We start from the raw sequence: 15,499 nt of genomic DNA, 5'->3' as shown, positions 1-15,499 counted from the left end.
GATATCATAGAGAGAAAAACAAAGGCATTCTTTCCTAAGTGCACACTAACACATTAAATATTCATCTGACCACAGAAACCCCTCTGAAATGGGGCTGGTGTGGAGCACCGGCACCCCTCTGGCCCTCCAAGCCCTGCAGAGTAGAAGTCAAATGTTGGCGGTTGGACTTGACACAAAGCAGCTATAGCCGGGGTCAGCTGGCCAAAGAGACTCTTATGCGGATCATTTAGACAGCTATTAAAACTTTTCTACAGGGAGCAACAGTTTTCTTTTTAAGACACTTGCCATGTGCAGAAATGGCAAAATTCCTGCTTCAAGCTACACGGGCAGTCCGAAGCTCATGCCCTACCACCTCTGATCACAATTTCCCAGTAAGGCTTACAGGCTCACACAGACAAAAGGGACGAGGAGTAAAACTGAGAGGAGGTGCCGAAAGCTTCAAGCCACCTCCCAGTCGACGTGCAATGTTTAGAGCAACTGCAAGGCCAGGGTTAATGAGCGCCAGGTCTTGTTCTAATGATGCCACCGCTCGCTCACTCCTTCCAAACATCGCCCTCTCACAAGCCACTAAACCCCCTGCTGGAAGCTGCGAACAGTGTGTCGCTAAAGCATCCCTGCCAACTGGAACTGGGCCACGGGATCCACAGCTCAAGTGTGTTCATGTGCATGTTTGTGGGTAACTGAATGATCACTTTCATCCCTAAAGAGTCAGCCAATTCATCTCAGACCACCAGTGGCCACAGAAAAACTGACCAATTATCATTTTTTTCCCCCGTGCTGCCTGTCTTTTTTTCCAACCAGAGAGCAGTGGGATGTATCATTTCCCCGACCTCAGCCGTTTGAGGTGGTGTAAATCTCTTAATAACTACACAAGGACACATATAGGGGCTATATTTGGAGGACTGCTTCCCCTGGCCGCCCCTGCTCTGGCTTGGAACAGACAGTAGCCACAGTGTCTATGTGGGTTATGGAGCCTGTACCAGGCGCTGTGTGTGTGTGTGTGTGTGTGTGTGTGTGCAGAGAGAGAGAAATATTCTGGCTTCTACCTTCCATCAAAGTTTAAAAAGAAGGCCACATGTGAATAAAAATGATATTACAGAGCGTGCAAGAGCGTACGAGTCTATCCGGGATTTGTTCTGAGTAACAGCACAGAGCAAAGTGGCAGGCCAGAGGGTGGACTCAGTCACACACACTCACACAAACAGCTGCAGAGCAGCAACACGACTCCTGTCTCTGCTCCTACAGATTAGTCATGACTGACTCTTTTTCTTCTCACACATTTAAAGTTTCATCCAACTCCTAATGAGTGAATGAAGAGCGACAATTTTGATTTGAGTGCCTGCTTGTGTTCACATTATGTCGGAACATCACCCCTCCGTGTATGTGGCTGCCTGCGTGTGCGTACGGGGAGGGGGCTTCAAAGCTTGATATTTCTATATAGTTTGTAAAGAGAGGCCGGAAGCGAGGCGGTGGGCACAAACAAATGGACAGAGCGGTAAACGAGAGGAAACTTTACCCATGGGTCAGCCTCGGAGGGAAGATATATTGCCCATGGGTCAGTGCAGAGAAAGGACGGGCAAAATCCATATTGGTCCGTCTGCCTTGCCCCCTTTATATAGTGATAAAATATTCAAATCCAGCCATTACTTCACATTAGGCCACTCTGTAGAGATGCCAGGGAGAAAACCACAGAATGTATACATGCCGGTTCACACACAGTTTTGGTGCATTGATAGTTACATTAAAATGTCTTCCTCCCATTAGAGGCACAGCCCTCATCCGCACTCACATCTGACATTTAAGGTGTGTTCACATGTGTATTTGTACATGAGTGCGTCTGCATAAAAGGCATGATCAGAGGTTTTTTCTCATCTCATCGTTTCCCTGAACAGGGCATCAAAGTGATATGGGGGCTAAGTGTGTGCGGGTTAGGTACTCGGTTGGATTAAAGAAGCGCTGCTTCGCTTCTTAGAGTTAAGTCTCACCTCCTGCACACAGACACGCGCTAAAGTCTCTTTCTCTTTCCCTTCTCTTCGTTATGTTTAACAGCGATGACTGTATGGTCTGCTAACCTCGTCTGGGTGTTTCCTTCTGACTAAGTGCTGTGTCAGTCAGACCTGAATTTGCGTGGGTGTGGGTGTGAGAGACGAGTGGTTATTGGGGATAGATGCACTCACTTTTTTTCTTTTCTTTTAATCTTGTTAAAAAGACCAACAAAAGCACTTTTGTCCACTGCTGCACTCCTGCAGCAGTTGGTAGTGTGTTGTTTCTTAGACTTTAGGTTCAGGGAAACAAAATTCCTCCAGTAATTATTTTTGACCACTTACGCTATCGTTATCTGCGGATGACGTGGCAGCAGGTGCAGCTTGTATAACATTTAGTGTCTAGCCAATGTATTTCAAGGTCTGCTGACATTCTAATAATATTTTTGTATGTGGAAGCTGAAAACACGGTGACGGTCTCTTGCTCTCTCTCTCTTTTTTAAATATGAATATATATATATACATATATATATATATAAATGAATTGCACTGAAGCATACTGATGCTCGTCACAGTCCAAACTAATTTTACACTAATTACAGTTTAGACAGGAAAAGTTGTTTTGCCAGGATGTGTCAAACCGCTGTGCTCCAGAAAGAAATTAGGGAGAAGGGGAATTTTCTAATAGGACTCTTGTTATTGTGTTTGCTATTTTTGTACAAGCCTGGCAACAAGTGCCAGTTTTCCAGGTTGTGTAGGAGGTAAAATGTGCAAGTGCTTGACTTTCTCTCCCCTCCTCATGTCTTTCTTTCAGGGCACAGGGTGAAGTTAGAAGACCCCCAGAAGATGCAGTTCTCAGACAGGCTGTCAGAGATCGAACGCTACCAGCGGAGTATGAGGATAGGCCCAGGAAACACCAATCCTCGCCAAATCCACCAACCCCACCTTGGCACCACACCAGGTAAGGAGGTCCACTGACATATACGAGTACAACCAGCAAACTTTCACATCTCTTTCGAAAGTACTAGTTGTGAAACTGTGACGCTGAATGAGTGTGTGTAGGGAAAATTCACAAACGTAATTTGCTGTTACTTTCGTGCTGACCTTTATTTATGATTCAACTTTGACCCTTTTTATTGATAGTTTTAGGCCTTTGCTTGACTCTGAGCACACACACACACACACACACACACACACACACACACACACACACACACACACACACACACACACACACACACACACACACATCTGAAAAACTCAACATGGCTACATCTAAAAATACACAAATGTTGTTGTGAGTAATTTTATTTGTTGGAGCCATTTTCTTCTACTGAGCTACACCCACAAAGCATCACTGTGCATCTACCTGTGACGGGAAGCTCGTAAACATTAATGGCGACCCACATTATTTAGCTTCATGACAGATTTAGATCAGCTGAAAGAAACGACTTCCTGCTCCTACTATCGCGATACTGTAGACAAAACAAAGTGTGCATATTTTTAACCGTGTTTATCTAATTTTCCACAAACATATTTAAGAGAAGAAAGTCATCTACAGCCCATATTTTCAAAAATGAGTTAGAAGGAAGAATATGTACACTTTAATTTGGCCCTTTAATGACTTAGAACTGAAAATCTCCTTTAATAAGCCGAACATATTTGGTTTAATTTGGCTGAAGTAATTGAATCTGTTCATATGTCAGCACAGCACACGCTGTTCACCTCACCCTGAGCTAAGCCAAGAGACTTTCATGTTCTCCGCAAACTTTCCTGAGGTCTGTTCCACTAATCTGAGAGCTGTTATGTGTTGGCCGTTCGAGGGGAAGCTCATGTCAGCTTTGTCCCCGGATGCCCTGCGCTGGTGGGTCTGGGCCCCACAGTGCGCGGGGTAGAATCTGCAGCCAGGTGGCACGGCCGCCGCTGCCAGCCGAGCTTGGCCAAGTTGCCGAAGCTGGCCTCCGCACACCGTGCAACTACAGCCTCAGGAATGTAGCAGCCTTCCGCTACCTTGGCAATCACGTCAGTCTGAGACTGTCCGAATGTGTAGGGGTGCGGGGGAAGCTGGGGGGAGAGCTGAGAGTCAGACAGAGGTGGTGCGACTGGAGGGGAGGAGGCTGTGTGTCAGCTGTGGACAGCTGCGTGGGTGAGGATGACTCTTCCCTCTCTGTTGGAGCCTCTTTAACAGGAAGCACACATGCCTGAACGCAAACTTCGGCCCACTCTCTGGTTCTCATGCTGGCTAATGAATCTCATTACCTTTGTATCAGCATGCTGCTGTGTACAGGAGGGCTTGTTTGGGACCTCTGAGCCGTGTGTGGGTGGAACACTATCAGTGTGCACACTGTTTGGCCTTGTGCTTAGCTTAGCCAGCGCTGACTCACCAGTATGGGGCTATCTTACAGCTGACTGCAGAGAACACGGGGTCTTTCACCCTTCTCTCCCCTGTCCTTACTTACTGTTGATATCGCTTTTGTTCCCCTGTACGGCGTGTACCCAGATGAAAACACGTCAGCCATTTTAGAAACACCAGCGACAGGTTATGCTGAAACTAAACGGTGCGGCTCTTCGACACAATACAGTCACTGTGATGATCATTTTTTGACGGCTCAGGGTTTGCCGTGCGCACCGCAGGCTGCCTGCCAATAAAAAGACCCCTGCAGCAAAGCTCACACTTTAGGTTTCTGACTTGAAAAGTGGGCGGGGGGAGCGCATGGGCGGGCCGGCGGGGATGCACGCCAATCGGCGGGGAGGTGTACAGACACGGTCCAGACAGCAGACGAAGCGCTCGGCTCTCGTCTGCCTCACGCAGGATTAGGGCAGGAATTAGACTTGCCTGGCTTCAAAGGCCTGCAATGTTGCAACACACACATGTAGTCGGAGAGCAGACACAACACGCTAACATCTCTTGGAAGTGTCAAGATAAGTTAAAGGCCTTGAGCTTCAAGTTACAGCTGCCGGTGACTCGAGGCTGTCTATAAGAAGCGCATGTGAGTGAGACAGACGAGGGGAAGGGCTGTAAAAACCACACACCTTAATCTGTGGTATTACCATCGTGACGGCACACCGCAGGGCAAGAGTGGTAAAATAATTAAATAACAGAGGAGAGAGCCTTTCTCCCTCCCACCTCGTCTATCCGCTGGCTGAGCGGCAGCCCGTGGATGTATGTTGTGGCACGGGTCCCGCAGAGCGGTCCCGTATGCGCAGGAATCGCGCACAGACAACAGCACGACAGCATTACGAGCAAAGCTCAAACAAAAATAGACTTGTTGTAATAAATCCCATCCAGAGACACAGGGAGGTGTTTACATATCAACAACACACACGTCTCTGCTTTTGACAATCCCTGCCAGACGCTGTTGTACTTTGCAGATACTTTAAGTCCCGAAGCCTGTTTGTTTGAGAATTGCCGGGTGATAGATCGCCCATCAACATGTTATAATTAAATGGATTCCCTTCTTGCTGTTACAAAAGATGTTTTCCATTATCCGAGGCTGGAACCTCCCCCCCCTCCAACCCCGTCCCCTCTGAAGATGGCTACAAAAAGGAAAGCATAGTGTCACCCTCCTCCTCCTCCTAAAGCCTCCTTGCTTCATATTGTTGTCTGAGCCGTGAAATTCTGTCTCAGTTTGCTCGTCAACAGGACACGTCTGCAGACATCAGCTACCGCTGGATTCTTAAATCACACCGAGACAAAGATGATTGCACCATAAGCACACTGAAAATAAAACACGCACACGCACACACGTAGTTTCATTCTAGTGTTGCAAGTTCTCCGCTAGTGTCCCAGACAGACAGGGTAATTAAGAGCTCATTACAGTGCATGCAGTGACAGGATTCCTGCGCGCTGGCAGACGCTACACTCGCTGCTTGTTTTTGTTCTTCTGTGTCCACAGGTAAGCCTGCTAGACATGTGGAATGATTCTCAGCTAGGGTGGAGGGACTGTGTGTGCGTGTGTGTGTGTGTGTGTGTGTGTGTGTGTGTGTGTGTGTGTGTGTGTGTGTGTGTGTGTGTGTGCGTGCGCGTGTGTGTGTGTGTGCGTGTGTGTGGTTGAAAAATGCATGGTTCAACTCGTGCAGTCAAGCAAATCTGACACTCAGACAATCAAGTACTAAATTGTTATTCTGGTTTTCAAAACCTCAAGTGAGCTACATGTGTATACTATGTGTATCTGTGGGTGGCAGTTTTTTTTCTTCCCTTCCTCTGATACACAATGTATTCGACAGCATTTACAGTCTTAAGGGAAGCAAGCAGCTGATTGAAAATTTGATTTATATCAAAGTTAAAAGTGGAAAACAGATTCCAGTTTTACCCTAATCCGTTTTAAAAGCGGACAAAACTCAACAAGCCCTTGGCAGAGCCTCTAACAGACAGCCGAGAAGAAAGACGCTCTTTTAACTTTAAATGTGTTTTAACAGTTAGAGAGGCAGGAGGGGGAGAAAAGAAATGGAGCACCAATTTAATCATCCAAAAAGAAAGTCCTGGCACTTTTGAGGTGGTATCACTTAACATGTTATTTGTTCCAACACCTGTGTGTTCCTCTCTGAAGATGAATATCAGATACTAGCATAACGTTCCACCATCAAGTCAAGTGCTCAGGGCTTTGATGACGGCCCAAAAGTGTGTGCGTGTGTGTGTCTGAGTCATGTGGTGATGTTGCTGAAAAACTCGGCGTAATCTTTCAGATCTACTATATTACTCACTAAATTTTTTTTTTTTTTTTGCCGTATTCAGCTTTTACCCGGAAAGCTCTTGCCCGTTAATGACTCTTCTACAAATGTTGGTACCGCTGGCGTCACGCTGCACAACTGGCGCACATCTGCTGCAGCTCGGCTCTGGCGCGCTCGCTCAGTGCGTTCAGGCTGTGGCCTCTGAGTTGGAATTGACTCGAAAAAGTCCCATTTGATGGAGGACCGGCCTGATTCAGCCCCTCCTGCCTCGTCCACAGTGACCACACTGTTTACTCCACATAAACAAGCCGGCCGGCCCCCCAGATTCGAGGCAGCGCTCTGCTACTGCCGCAAACTGAGAGGCTCGAGCTAATTCACACATCCCGAACGACACGATCAGCCAATTAGAAGCAAGAGCGAGACAGGAAATTAGCGCCGTCAGGTAGCTGTGGTGTAGGCTTTAGAGTATAGCCACCGCGCTCGTTGGGTTTCATGCAGACTTGTGCCAAACCCGAGCAGGAAGCTGGCCCTCTGAGGTAAATGCAACTAAAACGAGCAGGAACTGGAACAGTCCTTTAGACACTCTGTTTTACTTCTGCACCCCACTATTTACATAATATGTCAATGGCCACCACAGAGTTTATTTGTTATGGTGCCTGAAAGCTTCACTTGTGGTTAGTCTCTTTTTGTGACCCTGAGATGAATAATTCAAACTGAAAATGTTTCTTTTCTTCAACTGAGAAAAAAAAAGCTCTTTTGAAGCCCTGGTGGGGAAAAAAACACAAAAAAAAAAAAACAAAGAAAAGGAGAAGTGAGAGCGAGATGTTTTTTTACCAGACTCAACTGTTTGTGTAAGTTATAATTTCACATCAGAGCCGGGCCCAGTTTTACATTTCAGCAATTACAGAAACTACATGTGTGCCATGAACAGTCTCTATTGAGTCTGGGGAGAGGGGAAGGGCGGGCGGACAACGAGCCCTGAAAGAGAACATAGGATTTTTCAGCCCATGTGTTTGTTTTTGCTCACGTTATAAGTGAGGGCTCAAAAGACATATCAAATGTCCCACATAGCTGAGCCAAGGCCGTGTTCCTCCCCTCTCTAACACGCTCTCTTTCTCTCCCCTTCCCTCGCTGGCGTCTTTCTTTCTGTCTTGCTCGCTCTCTCACATTCTCTCCCTGCTGCGACGCCTAAGGCCTGAGCGAAACAGGAAGCCAGCACAAGGACCAGCATTCACTGTGTCTCAATGACACGCTTCATTACGGCAGGCGCGTTACATGTCTCAGAGGCGTCGCTAGATCCGGAGTCACGAGGATGGACGCCATTTTGGCTCTAACATCTTCTCAGCCTCCTCCTTTCATGTACACATGCACTTCAAAAAGCAGCACATGTGTGTGTTTATATGCGAGTCCTCTCCAAAACTACACTGGCACCACCCCAAAAGCTTCTCATTAGTGACGCGGTCGCCGCTTCTTCCCTGCTCAGCCACCGCCTTCCTCACTCCTCGGCTCCGCCCAGGGCTGAGGGGCGGCCGGCCGTCTTATTAACAGGGGTAATCTGTGCCTCTGGTATTGACGTTGTCTGCTGGCCAATCAAAATATTTGAAGGAAATGTTTATTTTCTTGAGCGAATCGCACCAGCTGCTTGCAAGCCTTTCTGAATAAGGCCATTTATGTTTAAGAATTTGCCATTGTGAGGCATAGTGCAGGACCTCTCAGTGACTGAGTGCTGATTTGGGTCTTTGCAAAGGAAGTGGAGGAGCTCCAGGGGAAGCAGAGATCGTACACTAGTTAAGCCCAGTGTGGCTATAGGTGAACAACCCAGCACCGCCCTCCTCTCTGCCTCTGGCATCCCCTCTCCATCCTAATTGCCGCTACAGGAGGCTGGGAGAGGGAGGGTGTGCAGAGTCACGCTGAGGTTAGACGGCTGATTGATGCTGTCGTTAAAGGGAGACGACACGAGAAAAATGTAATACATGTTTTTCTGCCTGCATGTTGAAAATATTTACGCACATTTGATGAAAAAGTTTTAAACGGGACGTAGCACTATCCGGAGGCGCGCAGACTGGGCTGTCACGCAGCACATGTGCCGAGGCGCTCCACGCAGCTTCGTGCACGTTGTCGTGTAACAACTGCGCCGTCTCAGACCGAGAGCAAACAGCCAGCTGTTTGGGCTGCGGTGTGACCGTCCAGTGTGAAGCAGGGTCCCACGCGTTGGGCCAGTAGCTCCTCGACCCTCCTCGGCTTCCTGACAGCTTGGCTGGATAAGCTTCACAGGTCTCTCCGGTGTCTCGCCTGAAAGTCCCAAAAATATCTCATATGCACCCATCGAGCATGTTTTTCCAAGCTTGGTCTCACTGTGGTGAGAAAACCACCCCTCCTCTTCCCAGCCTTCACTGCTCAGTCAGCAGAGACCGACCTGTGACAGGAAAACATCTCCAAATGTCCAGATGTCAAGACGGTTCTGCCCAGTCTGTCGAGAAGGCGTTTTTGGATTGTGTTTTAGATTGCTAAGGCGCAGGCAGTGACCTCCTCACCCTGTACACGCACACAACTCGTATTAATTCCCAGAATTGCTCTACTGGATTGTTTATAAAGCCCACATCCTCACATATTGCTTGTATTTGTGTGTGTTCTTGCAGCCCTGTGGCAGGAGCAGATGGACACCCCCACCCTGAAGACCTGCAAGGTGGAGGAGGACCTGAGACCATGGCCAGGTGAGACACTGCAATGCACTGCTTTTTTTTTTACCCCACACACTCTTTTTGTCTCTTGGCTTTCAAGGTTATTTTTATAGCGCTCATCAAAAACCAGCTTGACAAGGAGGTTTCTAAAAACACATTATATGCAATAAAATGCCGTCATACAGAAAATTATACGAGGACAGTTCGTGCAGTCTCTGAAATACTAAAAGGCAATCAACAGTTATAGATAAAATATAAGCAAATTAAATTAAACATATTTAAGTCAAAATCAAATCAGAAACCTGTCTGAGTGTCTCAGACTGCAGACTGGTTGGTAAGGGGAGAGACGTTTTGATGTGTTTAGTAGGTCATGGTTGGTTCTTGCAAGAAGTCTCACTATTACACTTCATACTTGATAAAAGAACTAATTTAACTAAGCATGAGACTCTGTATTTATTTTAGGATGTTGTTTATGCATGACGGTGTCTTTGTGTGTGTGTTTCAATTTGAAACCGAGGGTGTTCGCTAGTTGCGAAAAAACAGCCTGAAGGGTGAAGTCACTAGTAAGGACTTGTGTGAGCAAGCGTGCAAAACACAATGAAGATCGCTTTGAATATAAGTCTTTAAAAACATCTCGCACTGCTTTGTTTTAATTAGTAAACGTAGTTTTTCCAAACTGAAAGAAACAAGCTGGAAAGGGTGCGCCAGCGTACCAATGATATTAGAGTCTGTTTCATTTTGCCTGTAGGGCCCAACTACATCACACGGCGTTCCCGTAATGCCACCATCCTTCTCGCTTTTTTTTTCTTCATTGTCTTCCGCTGCCTTTCCCCCTTCTCCTTTGTTTCATTTGTATCTTGGCGATTTTGATTAAAAGCCCTCTCAGTCTTGCATTCTCCTACGCACAACCCACCACTCCACACCGGACGTGCTGACTCATACGCTCACGCTGTGACGAAGTCCCGCATTCAGACACAAAATGACTTTTAGATTTAGCACTGCGCTCTTGCTCTCTTTTCTGCATTTTATCAGATACAACGCAATGTCTAAAGAAATGTGTCTAAGCACTGACACAGCAGAATTATACGTGTTTGTTGGCGTCTGTGCAAAGGCACTCGGGGCTGTGTGAGAGACTGGAAGCAGCAGTGAGAAAAAAAATTTAACAACAGCGATTCTCATGTAGCTACAATCCCAATGACTGGTTAACAAATACATCACACCAGTCACTTTACAAGTGAGTATCGTATCTCTCGCAGAAAAAGATTTACTTAACAAAAAAATATTTTAATCGCGTCACCTCGTGTGTCGACGCATTAGGGAAATCTCAGGGTTTTTATAATCACAAACTTCTTTTTCCCTTGCTTGTGTTGCATGTCACAAGTTGAGAACATGCAAAATCCTCCGCACTCACATGATAAAGTGCTAACGTGGATGAGGCTTTGGGGCTGCCGACCGTGTTGCCACAGTACAGAGGTGATCGGTATTTGCATTCGACATGATGCTCCGGCTCCACAGCCTCGGCGCTTAAATAAACACCTGGAGATCATTTGTGTTCATTTGGGTCTCCTATTCTGCAGCACCGGCCCTGCCGTGGCGTTACGTTACCCTGTACTCGTCGGCCAATTATCAACAGCGCCTTCTCAAGCTAATGGCATCCACTGTTCAAACCAGTCAATAAATCAACCGGACGCTTTCTGCTTGTGAAAGGACTTAAATCCCTTCTCGGGAGTCCACAATGCAGAGCAGCTGGGCCTTTTCAGGGATTATATCAGAGAAAAAGATTAGAAAACATTCTTATTACACAGCACAGTGGCTCTTTCCACGTAGCCGCACCAGCCCGGGCTTCTCTCTTTTTCCTCCTTTCACTTATTTGCCTGAGACACCCTTCCCTGGGTGCTGGCCGTCACAGTTTGCATCAAGCCTGAGTAAACATTTCACAGGTGAACGCCTGGATTTGCATCCCCCCCATTGTCAGCCACCACATTCAGGCACACGTGCATACACACACACACACATAAGCCCGTGCACAATTACACACAGAGACGTGACCGCCTCAAACCTGCCCTTGTGTTAACAACCAAAATCAGTTTCTCCCGTATGCAAATGAGACAAACCTCCTGTCATATCTGGGTTACACGCTTGAGTGTGGACTAGAGGACTTCTTGACCTAAGCAGAAAGGAGGAGGGCTCCACCCTTGGCACTGCAGAATTCAAAAAGAGCATGGCGCTGCACTTCAGAGCTCATGCTGGAACACCGTGTTCTCTATAAAAGCCCCGATTCCCAGCTACCCGCTTCATACACTCAGAACATCACACACTGTGCTAGCTAGGCCTCTGGGGTCCATCCTTTATCCTGTCCCTGCAATTTAGTCAACACGTTTCAGATGAGCCTAATGGAGATCATGTGTGGTTTTGTGCCGTAGAGGTTACAGGCAGCGAGTACTCGGCTCAGTTAGGAAGACCCTCTCTGCCAAAGATACACCACCGTTACCACAGCCGCAGCAGCAAACCCTGCACTTATGTTGGGTGGGGGAGGGTGGGGATGCAGGAAGGTATGCAACGCAGTCAAGAGGGAGAAAAAGCAGACTGCAAACTTTGCTTCTCAATTACAGGACACTTTGTTTAGCCCTCTCCTCCAGAGGGAGCTACTGTACTGTACCAGACTCCTCAGGGCTCCCAGCCAAAAACCTGAGACTGCATAAGCCCATTAAGGTGTTGTGATAAGCGTCCAGTCCAGTTTCCCCTGACGGAACACAGGAGTCGATCCCCACCGCAGTTTGGCCCACACATTTCCACCGACTTCAATTAAGCGGAGATCGTGGGCGGCGTGGGCGGCAGCAGCGAGAGCTGTCGTGTCCCCAAGCCACAGAACGCCTCCCCGGTTTCACCCCGAAGCCTAAATTTAGCACAGAGTGGGACAGATGAAGGGACAGACAGAGAGAGAGAGAGAGGGAGCAAAAGCTTTTTGAGAGTCCGGTAGGAATTAGTAGGCTGACTCCACTTCACCCGAATCAACAGCAGCTGAGGGCTTGGATTTTCCTCGCGTGAAATCAGATACGGAGCTCGACTCCTGTGCCTGGTAGACTCTGGAAAAAGAAACAGCCCCCCCCTACCACCACCACCACTACTAACTCCCTCATCCCCTCCCAAAAAAAAGGAAATTCAACAGCAGCAATGTGTTGCTGAAAAAAAAAACAAAGAGTAAAGCTGGGGCCATGGAAATTGCAAAGGAACTGATTTTTTTGCAGCTGAAAATGGACCCTCTTCTCTAGACACAGGGAAAAGACATTTCAACAAGACCGTGGCACGCAAGTTTGGCATTCTCCCCCCTCGGGGCTGTGGCGTGCAAGCGCTTGCTATTTGACAAATACAAGCTTTCTTTTCTCTGCCATCCAAATCCACATTTTACACTTGAAGTCATGTGGGCACACTGGACCCATGGAAGCCACACGCAGACAAACAAATAACCACGGGCGTACACAGGCGTGGGCTGAGCGCATACTGTAGGCTGACATCAGGTGTGAGGAACACTCACTAGTCTTTATGGCATACAACCAGGTCAAGGGCGTTTGTTCTGGCTGAAGGCCACCTTATTGCTTTGGAAAATATCGGAGTATCATGAACACAAAGACTCGGCGCGGTCAACTTGCCAAGCAACACTTAATATTTCACACCTTTACCTGGGAATTTAAAAGTGTGTCTGAAGCCAGTAAAACCACAACAGTAGCAGGTAATTTTCCCAGTGTTAGCATTTAGCTTACATGCAATTAAAACAAAGTGAAAATAAATCAAAGGTATCGTAAGTACATTAAGCAGAAACTTGGAAAATAACTGGTGCTGTACTTGGACTGAAACACAAATACTATCGGAGGTGTCAGTCGGCAGCTTTCATAAATCTGTGAATGGGTTCGTTTCCCAAGCTCGGGTGGTGTAAGATCAGCCAATAGCACTCCTTAGCTGAGCGAGGAGGGAAATATGGTGTTTGAGTTCCTTGGTGACAGTAGTGGCATCAAATCTCAGAGCAGCAAACCGCCAAGCCGAACCCTTCAGCAATATTTCTATTTCCCTTTTGCCAGCTGAATAAATGAGAAGGTGTGCAGTGAAATGGCAGACATAGCAGCCTGGTTCCACTGTGCTTCGTTACCTGTGAGATTACACTTGGCAGCGACTCTGACAGGTCATTCACTGTGATACACATTAGTTTAGATATACACAGAAACACAATTTCTCTTCCTTCCTCCCCTTCTCTTTCTCTCTGACCGTCTCCGAGTGCGACCGTCTGCCTCTGCCACCTAAATATGATTTATGACAAGCCGCACAACAGTGCAGCGAGCTGTCTGTGTTTATACAAAGCACCCCTCACTACAGACAATGCCTCTTTTCATTGCTCTGAAAAAGATAGAAAACTGTGCGTTGCGTCTTTTGAAGCAGTGGTGGGAGGGCTGTGGCAAGGGGGCCTTTTCATAACTTCAGTCTTGTGCACGGGGCTGTGGGATGATGTGCTGTCAGTGCTTGATGACTGTTATTAAGCAAAGAAATGTCTCAGTTCATTACTTTGAGCAAACATTTCCATGGACCGGTATATCGCAAGAAACTTGAGCTCAGAATTGGGGGTCTGGGGAGATTTGCTGCTCTGGAAATGTGGGTCTTTTTTTTCTTGCGAATAATAGAAAAGAGAGATCTCTGAGTCGCTGGTTTCATAATTGCAAGAGCAGTTTGAATGTTTTCTGGCTCTTTCCAACCTTTTGTTTCTCTGTTTTTATAACAGCGACTACAGAGCTCTTCCCGCAGAGGACCACCTTCCCGTCTCTGTCACCGCTGACCGACCCTCGCTTCTCAGATCCCCGCATGCACTACCCCGGGGCCTTCCCCTACTCCACCAACACCTCCAGCACCGGCATTAGTGGCCTTAGCATGTCAGCCTCTACTAGATACCACACCTACCTGCCACCACCCTACTCAAACAACCAATCCCAAAACTTCCAGTCCAACTCTTACCTGTATTATGGCACAGGCTCTGGATCCTACCAGTTCTCCATGGTGGCTCCAGGGAATACCGGGGGCGAGCGCTCTCCCACCCGCCTACTGTCCTGCTCGGGGGCTACAGGCACTGGCGGGACCAACAGCCTGATGAACCCGGGCCTAAACACCCAGAGCGAGGGCGTGGAAGCCGACGGCAGCCACAGCAACTCCCCCACAGCCATGAGCGCTTCGGGTCGCTTGGATGAATCTGTCTGGAGGCCTTACTGACTGACAGACAGCTAGACAAGAAGAGAAGGAGAAAACAAAGTAAAGAGGATGATGAACAAAGAAAAAAGAAGCTGAACACTGAAAGAAAAGAAGAAGAAAAAAAAACAAAAAAAGAGGAATGCTGCATGTTTGTCTTTTATTTCTCCGGCACTCGCTTTAAAGACCTTCTGCTTTTACCAAATCCCCCAAGACTTCTATTTGTTTTGTAAATTCTTGAACTCCTGCACTGTACCGAGGTACCGTCAAAGAACCGGAAAAGCCATACGAGCTGACGCGTTACTTGGCAGAGACTGTAAACAGAAGAGAGAGTAAAACGAGTGAAGCCGCAGTAATGTGCCGGCCTCATTTGTCTTGTGCAAACAGGTACTCATCAAAGACAAATGAACAAAAGGCGGCGGAGGTGTGATCAATCAGCACAGCTGACGAACTGAAAAACCGCAGCAGAAATCCCTCAAACAGACCGATCCAGCTCACTCGGCGGGTGGAGGAGAGAAGTCGGGCTGGACTCCTGCGAGGCATGGCTGCACTGCTGTAGCAATCCTTCCTTTTTAAAGCTTTAATTTCTGTCAAATTTCAACATTGTAAAAAATTATTGAGTCAGTTGTGAAAACATTGTCAGTTGCACCCAAGGCTGTTTCGTGCGCTCACGGTGGTTATGCAGTACCTTATTGCCTAATTTATTATCCAAATGGACACATTAGTGTTTGGAGCCACACTGCGCAGTGGACGTTTCGACACAACTGCTGCATTATTGAGAAACAAAAGCATTTTACATGTCACGTTTTTAGATATGACTCCTCCTCTGCCGCGTCATCAGTCAATCACGCTTCAACAGGACAGTGGCTGATATTTCAAGGAATGTATAAAGACTAAAGCAGAGGAGGGTTTCTTGGTTTTTTTGTTTTTCTGTAGGAG

At 47.3% G+C, this 15,499-nt stretch overlaps 1 protein-coding gene across 2 annotated transcripts in view; it reads left to right on the top strand.

Moving 5' to 3' along the window:
• runx3 (RUNX family transcription factor 3) overlaps positions 1–14,650 on the top strand; it is a 46,203-nt gene extending 31,553 nt beyond the window's left edge. For both annotated transcript variants that reach the window (XM_026151549.1, XM_026151550.1), the window contains 3 exons: positions 2,797–2,943; positions 9,293–9,367; positions 14,103–14,650. In XM_026151549.1, coding sequence (XP_026007334.1) covers positions 2,797–2,943; positions 9,293–9,367; positions 14,103–14,584 — 704 coding nt within the window. In that variant the 3' untranslated portion in view covers positions 14,585–14,650. The remainder of the gene's footprint in view (positions 1–2,796; positions 2,944–9,292; positions 9,368–14,102) is intronic.
• Positions 14,651–15,499: the final 849 nt, after the last annotated feature.

This window comes from Astatotilapia calliptera, chromosome 19 (genome assembly GCF_900246225.1).
Source record: "Astatotilapia calliptera chromosome 19, fAstCal1.2, whole genome shotgun sequence".
In the NCBI taxonomy this organism is placed as follows: domain Eukaryota; kingdom Metazoa; phylum Chordata; class Actinopteri; order Cichliformes; family Cichlidae; genus Astatotilapia; species Astatotilapia calliptera.
This window is presented reverse-complemented; position numbering and strand designations above follow the sequence as displayed.